Below are 22,909 nucleotides of genomic sequence, written 5' to 3'. Positions count from 1 at the left end.
TGCATTCACATCTTTGAACAGAGTTTGGAGAACTAAAGATATCTCCCTTCAACTAAAGCTAAGACTTTTCAACTCAAACGTGAAGTCTGTCCTACTGTATGGATGTGAAACTTGGAACGCATCACAGGCATGTATAAGGAGGGTACAGATTTTTGTAAACAGGTGCATGCGTAAGCTACTCAGAATAAAATGGATGGATAGAATAAAAAATGAAGAAGTATGGAAAAGAACACAGCAGAAACCAGTAGGAGAGGATATAGGAAGAAGACGATGGAGGTGGATTGGACACACGCTTAGAAAGAATGACTCAACTATAACAAAGAAAGTATTGGACTGGAACCTCAGGGCAGAAGATCAAGGGGAAGGCCACGAGGAACATGGAGAAGAATTAAAGAAGCTGATATACAGAGAAGTGGTAAGACCTGGAATGAGATAAAAAAGTTGGCTCAGGATAGAGAAGGATGGAAACTGTTTGTCTGTGGCCTATACCCTGACCAGGGTGAAAAAGGCAATGATGATGATGATCACTATGTGAATATAACCATCTTCTAGTAAAATTCATGTTGATATATGAGACATTTATTTCTAATGTTATATAGCTTTAAAAAATCTGGCAGATCTGTTCAGACGTATTCTTTATTCAATTCAATTCCTATCAAGAGAGCAAGCAATTGTTACTGGTCTAATTAATGCAACAAAAACTGGAACATACTCCAGCTCCATGAGCCTTATGACTCTGAAGGATTTCAATAAGTTATCAACTTCTTTTTAATTCATATAAGTGGACTGAATTAAACAGAGTTAGTATTTCTGTCATTATGAATATCAAAATAGGTATCACAGGGTTAATCTTAACTATACTCAGAGTAATGCTATAACTTTTCTTTTTATAATAAAAAAACCCAAAAATACAAAAAGAAAACAGTCTTACTTATTTTTACCATGAAATGAGATTACCTTGACTTGTGACCTGGGGAAAATTATAATTAATTTCTTAAGTTTTGAATTATAGTAAAACCATTAATATGACTGAGAGTTTAGAGTTATTGAATATCTTTATTAGATTTAAAGAATGCAATGTAAAATTTTGTTTGACCATATCTACCTTTTTGTTGATTGTAATTCCTAGGGAAAATGCCACCTCAGGAACACTGCGGGAGGATGGTGAATGATATAAATATTAGTTTAGTTTGGAAAATATTATAGTGCTGAGAATACTTACGTCTGAAAGACCATATGAGAGCAACTAATATAAATGAACAGAAAAAAAAAGACAAAAAACCCCCCAAAAAAACAAGAAGTTGAGTTTATATCCAGAGCAATATCCACTAAATATGCTAAAAGCACTTTACAGGTAGTCCAAAGGAAAAGGCAACAATGAACATTAGGACAGGTAATCATGCCTGTAAGCCATTATTACAATTTTTTCGACAGAGACAATGTCGTTTCTCATTCTACACCTGAGTATCTTGAAAAAAAGTAAGTAAAAAGCCTTTTCCAAGGACTCAATTGTGCACTTCTCAAAGCCTATGCCACCTGTTGATCTCTTCTTCCATAGTCTTTTGCCATGTCTGCTCTGATCTGAAATAACATTTCTCTATTCCTGTCGCATCCATTTAATTATCTTTCTTTTTCCTTTTCTTTTTTTTTTTTTCCTTTTTTTTTTCTTGTTTGTCTTTTTTTCTTTTCAAGATAAGAAAAGAGAAGCAATTGAGCAAATTTTAAATTAACCATATGTAACTTTATGTCTTAAATAGAGTTTGAGCAATTAACATGGATGATTTTGACAATTTCAGATTGCATCTATAAACATTTTTTCAAAACAATGATCATCAATATCAAAAATATCAAATTTTGTTTATCAATGTAGCTTACGTGTGCACAAAATTGGCAGTTCCATCGACAGGATCAAGAATCCATGTGGGTTCATCTGTCAGTTCACACTTGGCCCCAGTTTCAGAGACGGTCTCCTCTCCAATGAATCTAAACAAAGAAACAATACACTGTCAACAAAATTGTGGTGTAAATTAGAACAAGGAATGCCAACACATTGTCAACAAAGCTTTGGAGTAATTAAGAACAAGAAATGTCAATATACTGTCAACAAAGTTGACAACCATTCACATTCTTTGAAAATAACAAAATTCATGTTTTGATAAAAGGATTTAAATGAAACCTAAAAGTTACTTTTTAAATTATTTTTTATCTTTAAAAAACCCAGTTACATCACCAAGATGAAATTTATTACATTTCCTTTTTTTTAATCAGAGCGAAGGAACCATATGAAAAACGAAATACAGGCATAGATATTGTTTCAGTATATTACGGGTATTCATCAACCTAATTTTAAAAATAAAAGATTGATGTTAAAAATCCCATAACTCTCATTTTTAAACATTTCTAAAAATGATTTCAAAGTTTTCTTTTCAATCCTGTTTCGACGCAAAGAAAATCAACTAAAGGGTGGAAAATTTGTTTTAAAGTGCATCCCCAATAAATTGTATGGGAGAGATCATTTAAAACATACAAGTCGTGAGGAAAATATATGTGTGTCTTCCAATCTAAAGAGTAGTATTTTAGCGCTCAAATCACTTACCTGTGAGAAGGGAACTTTGATACAATGTGCTCGTGAACAAGTTTTTCTACAGCCTTGTCAGTCTCTGTCACTAGATCAGCAAAGCAATCTTTGGTGTCAACATTTTTCTCTTTTAAAAACGCCTCCTTTATCACCTGAAGTGAAAGATATTTCCTTGTTTATTATCTAATAAGAATAACAATTACAACAAAAATAAGACTAATAACTGATAATAGTAATAATAATAAATAATAATAAATAGTGATACTAATAATAATAATAATAATAATAATAATAATAATAATAATAATAATAATAACAATAAAAATACTAATAATAATAATAATAACAACAACAACAACAACAACAACAACAATAATAATAATAATAATAATAATAATAATAATAATAATAATAATAATAATAATAATAATAATAATAATAATAATAATGCAGTTATAGTACTGCTGTTGGCTTGGGACCCCTTATAAATTGCTTTGAGCAAATATATAGTAAAGCTCTACTTTTTTGTTAAATGTTTTTTATTTGTCTTTACAGGAATTAGAAAGACGATGAAAGGAGAATAGTAGGAGGAGTATGAAGAGGAGAAGGAGCTGAAAGGGTACGAAAGAAGGGAAAAGAAATGCATCGTGATGTAATCTGAGCATGATAAATATGAAATTCACTGCCTCACCTGTCCAGCTTGTTTAGCAACATTAACGGCAGATTCATATATCAACTGTAAATCGTGATCTAAAATGTCCACAGGCATTCTGAGTGTAAATAGAAGAAAGCATGTTTCATAAGATTTACAAATACCATTGTATTATGTTTCAGGTATCAATTTTACTATAAAAGCATAAAAGCAATATCAATAACAACAACAACAACAACAACGACAATAATAATAATAATAATAATAATAATAATAATAATAATAATAATAATAATAATAATAATAATAATAATAATAATAATAATAATGATGATGATGATGATGACGATAATAATTACAATAATAATAATAATAATAATAATAATAATGATAATAATAATAATAATAATAATAATAATAATAATAATAATAATAATAATAATAATAATAATAATAATAATAATAATAATAATAATAATAATAATAATAACAATAATAATAACAATAAAGTGAGATATCACTCGTTGGGAAATGTCAATTGCTGCCAAAATCATCCCAATTCCAGTGGCTACAACGAGAACTTCCAAGAAGGTTGTATTTGTCATTTGTTGAAGAAACTGCCTGGAGGTTGAAGGTTTCTGTAGATTGTGCTCAGATCTTGCCAATGTAGATGGACGGAGATATCTGGTCCTTTGATGGTCAACGTTAACATTGTCATTTTTAGAAGTGTCCAGTTTGTTGGAAATGGATGTGTTCCTGACTGAGTTGGTTGTTGGATTGTCTTTTGTGATAGGTCTGGTATATTGCCATAAATGAGGAGATGAATTGATTATGTGACAATTTTCACTTCTTGTATTTCGGGCAGAAGCCAGGAAATGGATATTTGCCTGCGTCCTTGATCAAATATCATGCTAAAATTGTCCTTCATGTCTGAGCCGGGTAATTGTTCCTCAATAGAACGACCTGAATCAAAATATACTTTATTTCCGTCTAATGTCAATCCAAAATTGTTTCCATTAAACGACCATGTGTTTTGAACAAAGGGGTGGTTTTGGGTGACCGCCTTAATAATCTGTATTTTCTCGAAGTTAGATCCTCTTGGATTGATGTTCCGGAACCTCTTAGCTGACTTTTGTTTTTAAAGATGATGTCCCTGTCCAAGCGTCTAATAAACTTTAAAATAATAGCCCCTGGGTTACTTCTCTTGATATGTCCAGTACAGTGAAATATGTCAAAGTCCTTGACCTTGACGTCCAGTTGTAGTTGCTGCTGGATTACTTCTAAAACTTTCTGTAAACAGTCTTCATTTGTTTCATTGTCATCCTCTTCGATGCCAAAAATTTGAAGAGTTTCTTCTTGAGTAAGCTTTGGTGTTGTTTTTAAAACTTTTGTACATTTTATATCTGAACCAAAAGATTATGATTAATTTCTTTCAGAGTGAAAATTTCATTTTTGTTATCAGCAATATATGATCTAAATTTTAGATTTTCTAATTTTAATTTGCATATGAGGTCTTTGATTCCTTTCATTTCCTCCTTGATTGTTAACTTTATCATTTCAATTATGTCATTGTCAATATTCAGTCTTTTTGCTTTTCATTAATATCCTCATCACCTCTACCATTATCAAAGGTGTTTGATAAGCGCTTTCTTTTTCCCTTTGCCAATTTCTGTGGCAGTAATGAGAAGATGAGATAAAATCAAAGAAATGACGTCATCGAATTCATAAACTTTGTGCCACAGCTGTTTGCTTTTAAGGGTTTTAAGGCGCTTGCAACACATTAAGATAATATCGGTGCCAGTAAAAAGGAACAAAATGGGATGGGAAAAAGTTCCAGAATTACAATTAAAGCACCCAAGAAAAGGTGAAACAAAGGGGAATTGGTTCAAATAGGAAACAGATGTAGATTCCAGGAGCACACTATCAAAGAACTTAGTTTGAGATCACCTAAAAGTCTCATCCAAACAAAAGCACAGATCCCACTATGGGGAACACATTCAAATGTTTACAAATCATATATAATATGTAAACAAAACATAAATCAGAGCATAACATAGAGTTGATTTACAGGACAAAAAATATCATTTCCTAAAACTCTAACTATACATTTGACTGTTTCCCTCCCAGCTAGGGTATCCGACCAGGACCAGGACAAAACCAAGTAATCTCATCTCAAGACAAAGACAGAAAGCATGTTGGAAAACAGATATAGGGGGATAGAAGATACAGTAAGTGCCTTCCTGCCCATTATGGGAGGTCAGGAATCCCACCTAGTTGTGTGACGGTTATATAAAGTTAATGAAGGCTATTGAAGAAGATTGCCCAATGTCGATAATGTAAATAACATTCAAAAGGACAAGTAGTTTAATAAAACATACTGTCCACATCTCTCAAATATACATTATTACTTATCTGGGCAAAATCCTCATTTCCGAATAATGAAATGGAACAAAATATTCTAAAACTCTATGAAAACGAGTCCTAGATATAGTATTCCGACAAAGGACGTCCACCATAGCAAAAGTGACTACTCAATCTCTATATAAACAAAACAAGAAAGAGGTAGGGACAGCGAGGCTGTTACAAGACCAACCGGCTTGGTCCAAGCACTGGTTGAAGATTGGAAAATTAGAGCCTGACTGTGAATGAACTGAGACTTGAAACTGAAATCTCTCTGTTAAGATAATATTACTTGAAGTTGAGTGCTCTAATCAGTACGTCAAGGAATAAAGACAGAGAACCGTGCAGACTTTGTGATCCGGAAGCGCCATAAAAACGTGGCGAATACATACCTACTAGAGAGGTGGGTCTTCTAAGAGTCAACACCTTCTAAAGGCCACTTTGCCTTGGGCATGCCTTCATCAAGGATTGTCTAGTTCCGAATGTTTTTTTTTACGGAAAGCAAATGCATCTTCAAATCTAAACTGCTTTTGACAGTAGGAGTTCAGTTTCTTTCTATTTAAATGTATGGTGGATAACTTAAACTTTAAGTTAAAGGTGCCAAAAGTCGACACTGGTAAAGGAGAGAGGTCCCTGTTGCCATCTTGCTTCGTTTTCAAAGAGACAGTGGCCAGATGGTTTAAAGTGTTCCAACTTTTTTTCTGTACCTGAATTAGCAACCAAAAATATAGCCATTTTGTTTTTTTAATATTGCCATTTATCATTTTTAAACATGCCATGTTTGTGATTTTTAAAAAATGAATGTTAAACCCGTATCAGGGTTATCGGGATACCACTGTGGCAAATAAAGAAGAAGATTGACAAAAAAGAAAGAAAGAGAAGAACATGAAAAATAAATCTTCCATTTACCTTAAACCCGATACCACTGTGTCAGATTGATACAGAAGAAGATTGTCAACAAAAAAACACACCATCCCCCCCCCCCCCCCCCCCCGAATCTCTCTCTCTCTCTCTCTCTCTCTCTCTCTCTCTCTCTCTCTATCTATCTCTATCTCTCTCTCTCTCTTTCTCTGTATCTCTCTCTCTCTCTCATTTTTGGTAAGTTTCTCTGCCATGCCAAGCCTTCCCCCTTCCTCTCCCCACTCTCAACTCCAGAACTGCTATTTACTACAGCCAAGGTGGCAACTCAGTCTCTGTGTAAACAAAGCAATATGGCGACAGGGACCTCTCTCCTTTACCAGTGCCCAAAACCAAATGTTGGTTCCACCGGCCCATCTTTCTATACGTCTAATACTCTCAATACAGAGGCTGCCCAGTTTGTCACAGGTCCAGTTTGTTACAGGCCCATTTTGTCACAGGCTCCAGATTAGCGCAAGTAGGCCTCAGATGATTTCTTTGCATTAGTTAGTTTGTAAATCTAATGTACAAAATGACGAACAATTAGGCTACTTAAGTTTTATGTTGTCCTGCATATAAGAAATTAAGATACCAGATTATTTGTTTTCTAGAATATTTTTGTACCCCTACATTCATTTCAGCCCTTTAATTTTCTCTTCTCATAACTTCCAGTTGCATTGATTATATTTTTCACACTAACCGAGTTGATCTGTAACAGACTTTTAAAAGAAACATATTTATGTCTTAAATTTTAAGTTAAAAAGAAGATTCATGAGTAAGATCGCTTTGTTATTTCATTTAAGTATATGAGTATTGATGACAGTAATAATTACAGCACTTTAACTCTGTAGTTGTAACTTTAGTTTTTCATTCTCCACCTTCAAACTGGTGGTGTAGAGATGGTCTTAGTCTCTCAATGTCATTTCAGCTTGCTTCATTTTGTATGCGAATCAAAGCAAATTACTCTGTAATTTTTTTAAAATGAATGTTCTTTCGTGAAACCAATTGAAAAATAAAATTGAATTCATACAAGTACAAGTACAAGAAGTCATTCATTTATCATTTACTTTTATTGAGAATGTCAGTGATAGCTTCCATCATACACAGGGCACAATCGAGGCAGGGCCGGCCTGTGACAAACTGGGCCTCTTACAAACTGGCATGCTTTCCCACTGTGGGCTGTGACAAACTAAAACTGGGTCTGTGACAAACCGGGCCTTACTTTGACAAACTAAGCTTCCTTCAAAACAACGCAAAATATTGTCCATTATCATTACAACAATGCATCCTACCTGCAGATGTGTGTACATAGATGTATTCTATACCTTTTAGTTTAAGCCCAGCTGGAGATTTTCTTCGCTGAAAATTTATATATGCCAAAAGAGAGAGATAGGCTGTACAGGGTTGTACTGTAATTTCAAGGAAAACAAATCAACTAGGAACTGAAGATTTGCTGACTGCTATTATTAAAAATATTTTCTGCATTATTTCCCCTACATAACAGAGGTTGCTTCAATATGCAGTTCATGAGTTATGTCGAGGTCGAAGTAAACTGAAAAATCTAAAGAAGGAAATTGGAAGAGGAGGGGGGTGAATATGACATGTGATTTTATTTAAATAGAAAATTCTAAGGGTTCTAGATAGTTCTGTTATGTTATATGACTGCTTTCTTTGTGGGAACATAATGAATAACTAAGTTCAGAAAGGGTTCATGCAGAAGTTTTGTATCTGAACATTCTCTTTGGTTTCGGTCTATGTAAAACAGGAATTGGAAATTTGTATGAAAAGAAAACACGGGGAAAAATACATCAAAACAACATTGAAAAAAATTAAATGACAATTTTCTGACTTTCTTCTGAAGGAGTATTATAAATTAATTCTATATAGAGAGTCAGTTGGTTCTCGCAATATTCACTAGATAAGATATGTTTATTTCCAAGCTTTGATTTTCTTTTTTGCTTGAACTGTTGCGGTTTATTTTATTATAAGTGCGCTGATTTGCATCACGTCGAAGTAGAGTTCAGTCCGTAATTGTAGAGATTCAGAACAACCTGACCCTTGAAAACAGTTGTTAGTATTCGAAGTGCCAACCTGGGGATTGGAAAATACTGTTTTTGATCAAGCTTGACGTTGATAATATCGATCAAGCAACATCGCCAGCATGTGGGTCATTGTGTCCTCAACAAAAGCAGGTAATTCGTGCAGTTGTTATAGTTATAGTTATAGATTATCTGTTATAATATTAATAAATAATACAATACGAATCCCTCTTGCTTCGTCTTATATAAGTCTTATTCTTAACTCAATGAATATTGTTACAATTACTCATTTTATTTTTATGAACTATAACTGAGAAAGTAAACGTAAAAGAAAAAAGAATAAATTAATAAATTTGATCGAGTGTTTGAATTTGAAAGCTAATTTAGGTATATCTTTACAATGAATTTGAATGCCAAATAACCAACCTCTTAACTCTTAAAAGTAAAACATAAAAGGCAAACGCAGTGGCTACGTTCATGTCGCATTTCATTTTATAGAAAAATCAAATGTGATTCGTCAAATCCAGCGTGTACAATGTATTTCATGTAAGACCTCAATGGTCAAATCCCATCTAAAACAGACGCTATCATTTTTAGCTCGTGGGTTGTGTGTCAGTGTCAACCTCCCGATTAGCAAGAAATGAGGTGGGAGTAATTGCGTTGAATCTAAACCAGGTAGTGGTTCCTTTCATTATTTTGAAAACAATCAATTTCTTGAAATTTATATGAACCTTTTTTTTTTTTTGTTCTTAGCATTGGGAAAGAATTCTAGTTATTCTACGCTAAGGGAGCAAAATATTTAAATTATTAAATGCAGAAAATATCTCTGTGCCTAAATAAAAATCTCTGTTGTGTCTAAATGAAAAAATTTGTGGAGTTCTCTTGCATAGTTGAAAAATGTATTGCCTATTAACACAATAGAGAAATTAAGTTCAAATTTTATTCAACACTTGAATCATAAATTATCATCTCATTCATTAAACGGGCACCGTTCATTGAACGGACAGCTATGTTTGTATTTTATATGAGTTATGTATTTACTTTTGAAATATTTTTTATATCCATAAATCAAATGTGTTTGGGATCATCTTTATTTCTTTTCAGACGAGAGACATCCCATTTTGGGTGACAAGAAATATGTAGTAGGACGCACAGGATGCGATATCACCATCAATGATCCATCAGTCAGCCGAAAGCAAGCTGTACTTATGATGGCCCATTATGAGGCAAATGTGGTAGGAAAAAATGTTTTACTTGATATTATATTGATGTATTTATTTGTCTATTGGTCTTAGATTTTTTCATCATTTAGCATTTTATGATGTTAAATGAATTAATTAACTATTCATGGTATGGTTTCATTTAAGTGACCATTTACTAAGCTCAGTTATAAATTTTGTTCAATGACTTATATTGACAATTATTTGATGCTTTGTCAGATTTTTCCGTGAGGTTTAGATTTTCTATTCCCTTCTTGATTTATAAAATCCTGATTTTCTTACACTCCATCATTATGATTTGAATTTGCCTTAACAAAGAGATACAGAGGATTCCTGAGAAAGCCAACACTACCAGACACTGGGTGGGGATCCTGACCTCCCAGAGCGGGCAGGGAGGTCCATACTGTGTCTTCTATCCCCTTATATCTGTTTTTCATCATGTTTTCTGTCTTTGTCTTAGAATGAGGTTACTTGGTTTTGTCCTGGCCCTGGTTGGAGTCTTGGCTGGGAGGGAAACAGTCAAATGCATAGTTATTGTTTTGGGAGATGATATTTTTTTCCTTGTAAATCATCTCTCTGTAATGTATTTATTATATTTGTTATTTTTAGTGTATAATGTAAGCATTTGAGTGTATTCCTTTCTGTTGGATTTTGTGCTTTTGTCCGGATGAGACTTATAGGTGACCTCAAACTAAGTCCATTGGTGGTATACTTTTGGAATTTACATCTGATCCCTATTTGTTCCCAGTTCCCCTTTGTCTTACCTTTTCTTGGGTGATTTACTTGTAATTCGAGAACTTTTTACGATCCATTTTCTTCCTTTTTACTGGCGCTGATATAACCTAAATGTGTTGCAAGCGCCGTAAAACCCTTAAAAACAAACAAAAACAAAATACTACCAGACCAGAAAGATTGGTTGACTTTTAGCAAGGTTGACTTTATCCATTATCAATGGAACACTTTTAGATAAAGAATAGAAAGTATGGGAGCAACAAGAGGTGTTGACTCTAAGTAGAAGTTGACTTTAGGAGTGTTGACTTTAAATAGAAGTTGACTTCAGGAGTGTTGACTTATGCGGGTTTTTAAAAGAAAAATAAAGTTCTTTCTTCTTTTTTTTTTCTTTTTTTTTTTTGTTTGTTTATTGAGGGGTTTTTTTCAGAGGGGGGGGGGGGGGGGGGGGGGGGGTCTGACTTCTCTGTCCATCCAGTTATGATGGAACAATAAGTTATACCATCCTATCCAAAGGTCTGTTTAATTTAAATAAACCAGATTAAATTCTAGTTTCATGGACCTCATGGCTTTGAAGAACTACTTTCTCTCTCAATTTATATTTTCATTGCAGGTAAAATCATTCATCACGCCAAGTTTAACTGTAGAAGACACCTCTAAGTTTGGAACTTTTGTCAATGGCGAGTCTCTCAAGAAGAAACCTGGTTGTTTGATGACTTTGAAAGATGGTGATAAGATCCAGTTTGGTGGTTCTCCTGCTTCTATGTTTATGTCAGTATTCAGTTGATCAATACTTATCCTTCAGTCACTTTTACAAGATTTTACTTTTTTTTAAAACTTAATTTGTTTAATGGAAAATCTATTGTTTTTTGCTTTAAGTTTCTATGTGTGTCTGTGTGTGTGTGTGTGTGTGAGAGAGAGAGAGAGAGAGAGAGAGAGAGAGAGAGAGAGAGATACAGAGAGAAGAGAGAGAGAGACAGAGAGAGTACGTTATGTGTAGAAGCAGATTTGTGTAAGTTTGTGCAGGACTTTTACCTGCACTGTGTAAGCTTTGTGCAATTGATCTATGTAAAGCACTTTAAGGCCTTGGCATAAAGCTTTATAAAATTCCTTTCATTATTATTATTAATATTATTATTATTAGTATTATAATTATTATTAGTAATATTATTAGTACTATTTTTTTATTATCATTATTATTATTACTTTTATTATTATTATTATTATTATTATTATTATTATTATTATTATTATTATTATTATTATTATTATTATTATTTTATTATTATTATTATTAATATTATTATTGTTATCAATAATTATTATTAATTATCATTATTTTTATTACAGTCCACTCCGGATAATCGCAACACCTTGGGATCATCGAAAATGTTGCGATTAACCGAAGTTGCAATTCACCGAAGTTCACATTGTAACCTACAATGTGTTTCACCTCTGTGACATAAGGGTTTTATTTTGTTTTATTCCCATCTAGTGCACGATATGAGCCATTTGTTGCAACAACCTCTTGCCTTGAAAAGGTTCCCAAGAAGAATCTTCAGCGTGTGATGTGTCTGTTAGGAGGCCATGTGGTACGAGATTGGAGGTCATCATGTGACCTTCTCATCATGGCAAAAATTAATGTGACCATTAAGGTACTTATAATTAATAAAATACAGCCAGAAATGGTTGTTATGCGTATTAAATGCATCTATCCTTAGAAACACACCCTTTACAATTTGATCCATTGCTACCCCCTCTCTCTCTCTTTCTCTCTCTCTCTCTCTCTCTCTCTCTCTCTCTCTCTCTCTCTCTCTCTCTCCTCTCTCTCTCTCTCTCTCTCTCTCTCTCTCTCTCTCTCTCTCTCTCTCTCCTCTTCTCTTCTCTCTCTCTCAAGTGGCTGTGAAGAAGGCAGGTGTTTCTGAAGTTTTTTGTTTTTATATATATATATATATATATATATATATATTATATATAATATTATATTTATTATATATATATATATATATATATATATATAATAGTTTATACTAAAGTCAAGTCAAAATCATTTTTCTTTTTTTTCAATCCACCCAACAGATCTAGTAGTAATTATTCAATGATAAGACTAGCGTCCCAATCATAGAGTAGTTAACAATGTGAATAAAACTAAATTCATACTCCGTGTAAAGGATTGAAGGGTGTTTTTGGTTGTTCTATTATTATTTTTTTTTTTTTGTATACATTTGATTATATTTTTGAGTTTACACTTTATGTGTATGTGTATCACAGGATATATTAGAACCTTCTTTTGCCTTCAGGAAATATTTTTATCATTCAGAATTTTTGTCGCTTAATTGTCACATGGTGAAGAGAGTTTTTAAAACAATAGATTTGAGCTCTGGACTGACTGGGTTTTCTTTATTCCAGGTTATTTGTGCCATCAATAATCAAAAACCTATCGTGACTCCTGACTACCTAGATCACTTCCATGAGTTTTTGACTGGACAAAGAAATAGCAAACCCGACCCCAAAGAGTGAGTGTTTTACTTCATGACTATATTTCAATTTACTTTTTGTAACCAAATCTAAGAACTCTTCTTCATCAAGGAGGTATTCCTCTCGAATGGTTTGGTTCCATTTTGATTTTGGCAACTTTAGTTCTATGGATTTTTTTAAAAATTGATTACTTTTAAGAAAGACAAGTTTATTTCTAGTCAAAAAATATTCTCGTGTTTTCTGTTTGTTTTTTTAATTTTGTTTTTTTTTAGACAGTCATGAAAAATAAAAATCTTGTTTGTTGTTGTTGTTAATTTTTTTTTTCTCATAAGGTTATGATTTGTTGATATGAATGAGGTTTTTTGGGGAAAGTTTTCACTTTTATTACTATTTTCATTAATCCAACTCTGAAAGAGTATGTCATTGGCTTTTAAAAAAAAAAAAAAAAGAGATAACACAGTATTGTGATTTCTTTTAACTTTCTATTGTTTGCTTATTTCTTTCTAAGACTTTGTTAATGCCTATGTATCAAGGTCACCAATATCATCTGGCATAGCATATTATCGGTCTGGAATATTTTTTCAAGAGGCTATATTTAAAAAATCGTGAAGTTTGATCCAGTAGTTGAGCAGCCATTTTCCCATTAAGCTAACAATTAGGACCTTTACTATCTTCAGCTATCTGCCGGAAGTGGCTGACAAGGAGGTGCCAGCTGGGGTCTCTTTCCATCCAGATGTCCGCAGAGCAACTCTCCTGAAAGATCTCAAGTTTTATTTCCTCTCTGCTCATCAGGTGGGTGTAAATCATAAAGGTTTTTAAAGGAAATGCAATTCTTTTCGTTGAAGTCTAGTGATTTTGTTTGTTGATTAAGTTTGCGATACTAATATTAACTCAAGTGACGCTACAGCACATTCCGGAAGTTACACTCATAGTGGCTAGTTGCTTCAGCTGATCAGTGTAACAATTGCAGCTCGCCAAGCAGTATTTCAACATTTAGCACCCATCCCAGAAAATATCCTTTTTTTTTGAGCTAATAGTGATCATTTATGGTACAACCTGTACATTTTTTAAAAGAGAAATAAGATATTTATTGAGAGACAGCAAACTTCGTAAGAATTTATGAAACCTGTAAGTTTTTAAAATAGTAGTATTGACAGATTATTGGAACATATCTATAGAAAAATATCTTTTTATGAAAAGTATGTGTCAGCAACAAACTCGGTTATAAAATTATTTCCATTCTCCGTATGTTGTCTCAAAAGTTGAGGATCACTCATATCTAGAATTTCAGTTATCTTTCTACTTCAAATAGTGGAGTGATGGAATACGAGGGAGCAAGGCAATACACCTTATTTTATCTATACACGCATTAGTCTAACACGCGCACATACACACACAATACAATAAAGGAATTTCCTACAAACACACACGCGAGAAACAGGCATTTTTTGTGTCCTTTGTTTGAGATGAAACCAGATGTAGCAGAGCATGCAAATCAGTATGGTATGGGAAGGGGTGGGGGGGCTCTTTTTGGCTTCGTTTATGGCTTGAAAGGTCACTAACTTACCTTTAACAAGTTGAAGGACGATGCTAAACTATTAACCAATCAGAATCAATTACATTTTTACTACATTTCCAAATATAGAAAGGTTAACAATTCCATTCATAAACAGGATTGGCCTTGTCCTCATTACTGGACAGGTGCATTAGTTGGCAATGCCAATTCATCCTCATTACTGGATGGGCGCTCCACTGACCCAGTTAGGCTCGTCCTGATAAATGGACCCGAGTTCTTACCACTTACAGATAAAATAGATCTGCGGATGTTTTGTTTAAGAAAAAACTAATTGTGGGTTGTTTTTTTTTTCTGGTAGCAGTTACATTGCATGGCATAGATTTACTAACAAATGATAAACAGATCTTTTGATTGATCAAATTGGTTAAACTAAAAGATAAAATAAATTTGAACATTCATCTCCTCAATTATCACTAAACTTTGCAGTGCTTTTTATAAATGTGTTCCCCCTAAAGTCAAAATGGAGCCAATTAGCATACTTTCTGTTACAACAGCAGGTACTTCAAAAAAACAAGTACTCACTCCAATTGAGTTAAGTGGTGTTATATGTATAAAATGCTTTGCCCGATTATTGTTTGGGGCCAGAATTTTGCAATCATTGTCATCCATCCAACCAATTTATGTACTCAGCATTTCTCAGACTACTGAGCTATGATGCCTCAATTGTGTCAACATTGCCAGGCATGCCTTTACACATTGTAAATTAGACCAGATCAGGGGCAGCATGGCTCAGTGGTACGGTCTTTGCTTTGTACCCGAAAGGTACCGAGTTCGATCACCTGCCGCTGCGCTGTGTGGCCTTGAGCAAGTCACCTCGCCCTAGCTTTATTTGCGGCGCTGCACTGCGGCTGATGCCTGGGTTATTCCAGTCTTCCCTTGTTATAGACCGTAAAGACAAATTTCCCCTATGGGATGAATAAAGGGAATTTTCTTTTTTTTAAATTTTATTATTAAAGTTAAGCCCAGTTATGTATGAGATTCAAAAACAGTAGCCATGCTTTGAATTTCAGTCTTTTCTCTGTTAAATACAAATCCTGGTTTTTGTTATATCAAACAGTCAGTAGCAATTACTTGCTAGTCGTTCCAAAGTACTTTCCACCGGATCTCATAGACCCCTTTACCCTTAGGCTTTTGGATAGACAAATGTGCTAAAGAAATACCAAAGCCTTCTGATACTGAAGCTGGTCCTTTGCTTTTGAAGAACTTTTTTTTCTAATTGAGCTATCAGAATACCTGTGAATTTCAATAGGATACATTTATCTATCTTATTGTGTGTGTTGCTTATTGTGTGTGTGTGTGTGTGTTGCTTTCAGTTCAATAAGACGAACCTGGCAGTGTCAACTGCGGGTGGACAGCCCATCCTTTTGGAAGATGGGGCAGAGGAGGATGCTGAGGTGATGACTCAGGACGGGACAATTGTGGTCGCTGTCACCAGGGATGTGCTCTCAACTCTTAGTCCTACTTGCCAGAAATTTGTGAGGACTGTTTGTTTGGTGCTGAAAAAGTGAGAAAAGCATTTTATGTGTGTGTTTGTTGTTTTTTTTTTTTGATGTTTTAGAGAGCAATAACGCAAAATAGTTAAGAATGCTTTTGGTTTTCATAATAAATCAACCGATTAAAAAAAAAAATTTTTTTGAGCATATGTGATTTATTAAGATGTTGACATTTTTAATACTGTAAATTATTATTATGTTTAAGAATAAAGATTTCAAATTTTACGTACGAAAGAAAAAGGGTAATTTTTGCTCATATATTTTATTTCATAACAGTAGCAGGGATTGCTATCATTGGGTAGCTCTTTAATATTACTGTGTATATTATTACTGTTTTATCTTCATAGAAAAAACTTAAGAATGGTTACAGATCCTGAAATTGGCTGGGCTATCTTGACCTGCAATACAGATGACTTCTGCAATCCAAAGTCAGCAATCAGTAAGTTTGCATAAGATATTTAACAGATTCAAAATAGAGCCCAGTGAATATTATGTTTTCTTCAATTTTTGAAATTTCCTTTTCAACTTTTTTTATTTGGAAAGTTTGCTTATTAAATTTCTAGGTTTTCATCCAATCATTTTTACATTTACTTAGTTTGAAGCAGCTTGGTAGCTTTTGAACAGGACGCAGGCAATTTGTTTGCAAAGTATTTTCCAACTGAAAAATCAGATCCAGTTATCTAATCACAGCTGGGCGGACAATTAAAAAAAAGCAGGATTGATAAAAAGTTTCTTTGTATATGAGATTAGGGCTCTTAGAAATTGAGCTATCAGGACCCCCTGTGATGTTAAAACTGGTTTTTATTCATAAGTCATGGTGGTCAAATTTTACAAAGCTCCAAATTAGTCGTTGATATCATGTTTTACGCAGCTCCAAATTAGTCATTGTTGTCATATTTTACACAGCTCCTAATTAGTCATTGATATCATATTTTACACAGCTCCAAATTAGTCATCATTGTCATATTTTACACAGTTCCAAATTAGTAATTGATATCATATTTTATACTGTTCCAATTTAGTCATTGATATTATATTTTACACAGCTCCACATTAGTCATTGTCATAATTTACACAGCTCTCAATTGGTCATTGATATGATATTTTACATAGCTCCAAATTAATCATTGTTGTCATATTTTACACAGCTCAAATTAGTCATTGATATCATATTTTACATTGATATCATATTTTACACAGCTCCAAGTATGTATTCCTCCATGGCCAGTCAAAGTCTCAGTCAAATGACAGACATGGATGTTGATATTTCACAACACGTCTCCAACACAGAACACACAGTTACACAACAGGCTTCTAATATGCAGCCCACAGCAGCAAGGCAGGAATATGTTTCCTGCAATGAGATGCTGCCACCGCAAGAGCCACATAAGACAGATTTCAAGCGTGGAAAGAGGTCAGTAGTATCATTTTTCGTCCAAGACAATCTACTCCACTATGAGCTTAAGATTCTCACCAAAAATAATACGTTTAAGTGGTTACAGTATATTAATTATCAAAAATGACACAATCGATATATGATCTGATGAAGCCTTTCAATTATAAGATCTAGGTGATACCAAGCTGCTAGAAGCTGTGGACTATAAAAAGTAAAAAAAAACAACAAATATAATTAGAACAGATTTTAAAAATAACAAAAATACCAAACACCGAATGTTTCGGGCTCAAAACTCGTCATTCCAAGATCTTATTACAGAAATGAACTGCCAAATATTTCTGTCGTCTATCTGGTTTTTTTTTTTTTTTTTTTTTTGGGGGGGGGGGGGGGTTGTTTGTTTTTTTGTAATATATTTATGTTTTTATTGGGGTTTTTCTTTTTGTTTTTGGCTGAAGAAGGGTTTTGATCCCCATGTTCTGTATTTTGTTATTTTTAAATTTTATTTTGAAGTTGTTATATTCATATTTGTTTATTAGTAGATATAAGATCTGTATTATCATTATTACCTTCCGTCATTGGGGTTTATTTTTCTTTTTTTTCTTCTTTAGACCTGCCAGTGCATTGGATAAAGACAGTGACGATTTGTTCCCAGATAAAACAAAGATAGAAGATAGTTCTCTGCTGCACAGCCCATCTGGCAAAAGGATCAAGCAAGAAACTCAGGTTTCTCCATCTCAACAAAACTTGTCCAGTCGACCTAGATTTGAGACATCAAAAAAAGCTGATAGTAGCAGCCTTATGTATTCAGCTCCTCTTTTTAAATCACCACAAACTCCAACAGGTGTGGCATCAATCGACAAGAGCAGTACACAATCTCTTGATGATGTCAAAATGAGTAGGACAAAGGACAGTGATAATTTCGATGGAAATCAATCATCAGGTGTCAAGAAAAGTGGTGATGCGAAGGGAAAAAAGAACACGAAATGTTCCTCTTTGAGTCTCAAGGAGAATACGAGTTTAGAGTCTGAGAATAAACTTTCTGCTGGTGAAGATCTAGGGTTGAGCAGTGTTTTGGACGTGACTGATGAATGTGATAATGACTCATCTTTTGTAAGAAATGGATATAAACAGAGTAGAACCTGCTCACCAAATATGGAAAGTGATGCATTATTATTGTCAAACAGTGTGCATATCTCAAATAAAAATAAATCATCTCCGTGTGGTTTTCTAAATAAAAAAGGCAATAGCAAACATTTTGACACTGTTCATGAAGATGTTTCTGATATAAATAAAGAATCTTCTTCATCATCAAAATCAACTGGCACTAAAGGGAAAAGAAAGAAGAGAGCTCTTTTCTGTGATAGTTCAGATGAAGAGGAAAGTGTTTCAGGTGGAAAAAAGGGAAAGAATTCGAAAAATACTCTACAGAATAGTTCAGATGAAGACATCATTGTTCTCTTCTCAAGTAATGAAATGGGTAAGAAACTTGAGCATAATGTCAGAAACTCAAATGATACAAACTCCAATGAAGTTAACAAAGTCTCTGAAAAGGATTCTTCATCTTCAAATGTGATTCACAATGGAGATACAGAAACCAAGGCAGCTGTCATAAAACAAGAAGATATCAGCCAATTGTCATCAACTCACAATGGTAGCAATAATAATAATATTGCAAACCATAGGAGTGTGGCAGAAAACAATGCATCATGGGCTACAGTGAAGAAAGAAGAAAATCCTAGAGGTGATGAGCTAGATGAAGAACATAAAGTCGACCTGGATGTAAGTTTGGAAATTTCCTGATTAGTTTTGTTTTTGTAATGTCTTATTTTTCTTTTTGTTTTCAGTTGCCCCTGAAACATTTTGATTTCAATTTATTCTTTGAAAGATGATAAACTTGATATGTTCTACATGTATGGTCCCATCCCACTTTAAAATATCATGTCAATGTTATTTCTATCATATGTCTACTCTTAATATTGTATTATTCTCAAGTCAGATCTCCTGAACAATGCTGTCACTTAATTTCTCAAAACAAACTGTATTTGGCAATTAAAAGAATCAAACAGTGAGTCTGTGGCTTTTTCTCATGAACTTATTAAAATCTTCAAAGGCATGTGATTTATTTTCATTGTTTTCTATTTTCTTCACCTCAAGCTGGTGCTCGACAGTGATGGCCGACCTCTGAGACACTTGTGTCAGGTCAAGGTCATGGATCTGATCGCAAGAGTTCCAGGATCCAGACCTGGGGGAGGGGGTAGACATTCCAGTACTTCTCAGCCATCTCAACAACAGACAGGAGTCAGGAATTTTAAACGGTTCAAGAAGGTCAGTCACTGGGTTGATATTTAGACCTTCAGACCCATTAAGCTGATGGGGTTTATCTCATTTTATGAAGTGATGAATGAACACTAACAAGTTTCATTCATGTCTGGGTGCATTCATGTTTCTTCTCTTCGGTTGGTTTGTCAAAAAGTACTTTCCACCGAACCAAACAGATCCAGCTTACAGATCAGAGGAGACCTCAGCTGCATCCTGGACCAATAACAATCCCATTGACCAGATTCTCGAGCCATTGGGGCATGATAGATCTAGTATAGCTGAGATTTGTCTGTATCGGAAAGTATCAATTGCTGTTAACCTTCTAAGTAAAATGCACGTCTATCACAGCATAGATCAATTAACAGATCAATTATAAGAATCATCCACCTGGTCACTGATGGGTGGACAGGAAGTCCAGAAAACAATCCTGAAGTATTGCAGGTTCAAATGCTTGAGTTTAAAAGAAACTTAAATATTTCCCCCAGCTAGGTATAATTCTTTCATTACGATCTCAAATGCTTGGTTAAAGCATTATATTCAACTCTTTGTACTATTCTATGTCTTGGCAAACTGTATAGAAAATTAATGTCCCTTGTTAATGCCATTATGTTTGTACCAGACTGCCCATTGTGGAAGCAATGGCTTGCCAACCATCATCGGAGGTCGTGACCTTGAACCTCACAAAAGCACCAGGCTCAACCATATGGATGATTTATTGGAAGCGGCTGTTACTGTAAGTAGTTTTTTTATTGTTTACAGTTTTTGGTTTTCTTCTGCTTTTTTTCTCTTCTTCATCTTATTATTATTATTATTATTATTATTATTATTATTATTACAATGCAGCTTGAAAATCTCAAACATGCAAATCTCGAAATCACGGAAATTGTGAACACATCTCAATTCCTCAAACACTATTAGAGGCGAACACGGAAATCTCAGCAAACTGTACCTTCACTTTCGCATTTGTGAATAAAATTGTTTTTTCTATATTTCTATATTAACAGAAACGAAAGCTGCCATCATTCTCCATTGGTGTTAGCTGTGCTAGTTAATGTGTTTTTACCTGCATGTGTATGTGTGTGAGTGGAGGGAGGGGGCACAGTCCTCCTCTTATTCTGTGGGAGTGGGTGTGCGAAGTATGTTTGACCGGTGTATTATGCATGTGATTTTATTTTCATTCTAACGTGTATCAGTACCAGTGGGAGACTAGCAAGGCAGTTATGGCATGGGGCTGGTACTGTTATGCATTAAAATTAAGGAAGTGATTAGGGGTTGGGAAGCTAGGGTGAGAAAAGAGGCGCTTGGTAGATAAGTGAGGAGTGGAAGTGATTAGGTATCGGATTCGTAGATAAAGACATCAAGTGCTGAGTGTAATCAACAATGCGATGTGCTGGCTTTGTCTTATTATAGTACACATTATGCTATCTGTTATTGAATCAAACAAAACACACTGCACATTCGAATGAGACCTTTCCAAAACCTTTTCACATTTAACCCCATAATATTTTTCATATTATTTGTAATATACTCAACACGGAAATCTCGAAAACGCTGGTGGTTGGATGGGAGCATCACCCTTGAATCATATACCTATGATGTTCGCATGGGTGTACGATCCGATAGTGATGTCGTTTCTTCTTCTCTTTACTAGCCTATCCTGCTTCTTTGGTTTGTGATTGTATTTTTGACAGGGGATATTTTTTTTTTCTGTAAATCTTCTGCCTGTTTGTTCTTGGTTATTTATAATTTAGCTTATGATATCTTTAGGTTATGATTTTGATTTACATTTGTACTATTTTTGTTAGATTGCTTGTTTTTTTGTTTCAGCGGTCTCTCATATAACCTCAATTGTGTTGGAAGAGACCTAAAGCAACAAACAAACAAACAAACAAACAAAAATCTCGAAAACACAGAAATCTCAAATAAATAGGCCCGGTCCCAGCTTGTTTGAGATTTCCGTGCTGCACTGTATTATTATATTTAAAAATATTATTATTATTATTATTATTATTATTATTATTATTATTATTATTATTATTATTATTATTATTATTATATTATTATTATTATTATTATTGTTCTTCTTCTTCTTCTTCTTCTTCTTCTTCTTCTTCTTCTTCTTCTTCTTCTTCTTCTTCTTCTTCTTCTTCTTCTTCTCGATCATCATAGTTTGATAGTTCATCATCTAGGTGTCATGATGTTTTTTTTTTCTACTTTTGATTTTTCTGCAGACTGAAAATGGAGTTCGTGAAGACAACGGAAAAGATGGCATGTTTAGGTAAGTGGAAAATCTAAAGAATAGTAGAGAATTGTGCTTAAGCTTGTTTAATGTTTGCTTTATCAAAGAAAAAAAAATAGAAAAAACATTCCATGGGGAAATTTGTCTTTAGGGTCTATTCCAAGGGAAGGCTGGAATAACCCAGGCATCAGCCGCAGTGAAGCACCTATAAGTGAGCCAGGGTGAGGTGACTTGCTCAAGGCCACACAGCGTGGCGGGTAATCAAACTCGGTACCTTTCAGGTACAGAGCAAAGACCATACCGCTGAGCCACACTGTCCCATGTTAGATAAATGCTATTATTTATTCATTTACCTGTTTGTTCATTTTATTATTACTTATTATTATTATTATTATTATTATTATCATTATCATCATCATCATTATCATCATCATCATCATCATCATCATCATCATCATCATCATCATCATCATCATCATCATCATCATTATTATTATTATTATTATTGTTTTTATTTTTATAATAATTATTACTGTTTTTATTTTTATTATTTGTATAATTAGGAGTAGTAGTAGTAGGAGGAGGTGGAGTAGGAAGAGTAGTTGACCTAGACAAATTGATTAATGCATTCATACATTCGTTCCCTTGTTGATTTATTTGATCCTTTTTTGCTTATGTCAGTTTTTATTTTATTATTCATTTGTCTAACAGCTGGAGAGATGAAGATCTGGTTCCAAAGAGAAAAGGCAAAAATACCTGAGAGTCATTACCATGACGGTTTGTTGTGAGCTAATTTGTGTTTTCAACTCTGCCAAGATTTGCACACAATTTGTCTATTTTCAGACATCAATACAGCAAGTGTTGAATAAACTGAGGTTGTGCTGATTTTTCAA

General features: G+C 33.9%; 2 protein-coding genes across 4 annotated transcripts in view; one reads left to right on the top strand and one right to left on the bottom strand.

Annotated features, from left to right (window-relative positions):
- The window catches only part of LOC144976997 (uncharacterized), a 21,189-nt gene extending 13,141 nt beyond the window's left edge, over positions 1-8,048 (bottom strand). The window contains exons 1-5 of one of the 3 annotated variants that reach the window (XM_078921658.1): positions 7,853-8,048; positions 3,270-3,348; positions 2,597-2,730; positions 1,876-1,983; positions 1,106-1,151 (exon numbers count right to left, since the gene is read on the bottom strand). In XM_078921658.1, the coding sequence (XP_078777784.1) occupies positions 1,106-1,151; positions 1,876-1,983; positions 2,597-2,730; positions 3,270-3,347 (366 nt within the window). In that variant the 5' untranslated portion in view covers position 3,348; positions 7,853-8,048. Of the gene's footprint in view, positions 1-1,105; positions 1,152-1,875; positions 1,984-2,596; positions 2,731-3,269; positions 3,349-7,594; positions 7,660-7,819 lie in introns of those variants that run through there. The other 2 variants (XM_078921659.1, XM_078921660.1) reach the window with 2 other exon arrangements.
- Positions 8,025-22,909, top strand: LOC144976995 (uncharacterized). The gene is made up of 14 exons (XM_078921657.1): positions 8,025-8,719; positions 9,671-9,801; positions 11,129-11,286; positions 12,011-12,170; positions 12,925-13,031; positions 13,671-13,785; positions 15,883-16,073; positions 16,410-16,501; positions 17,263-17,476; positions 18,067-19,237; positions 19,613-19,783; positions 20,397-20,510; positions 22,009-22,055; positions 22,728-22,909. The coding sequence occupies exons 1-14, from the start codon at positions 8,689-8,691 to the stop codon at positions 22,774-22,776; spliced, it is 2,751 nt and encodes a 916-aa protein (XP_078777783.1). The 5' UTR covers positions 8,025-8,688; the 3' UTR covers positions 22,777-22,909.

The sequence above is a fragment of the Berghia stephanieae genome, chromosome 7 (assembly GCF_034508935.2).
Source record: "Berghia stephanieae isolate SIO BIC M18660-M18661 chromosome 7, UCSD_Bste_1.3, whole genome shotgun sequence".
Lineage (NCBI taxonomy): Eukaryota > Metazoa > Mollusca > Gastropoda > Nudibranchia > Aeolidiidae > Berghia > Berghia stephanieae.
The sequence above is the reverse complement of the archived record's forward strand: the minus strand, read 5'-3'. Positions and strand labels throughout refer to the sequence as shown.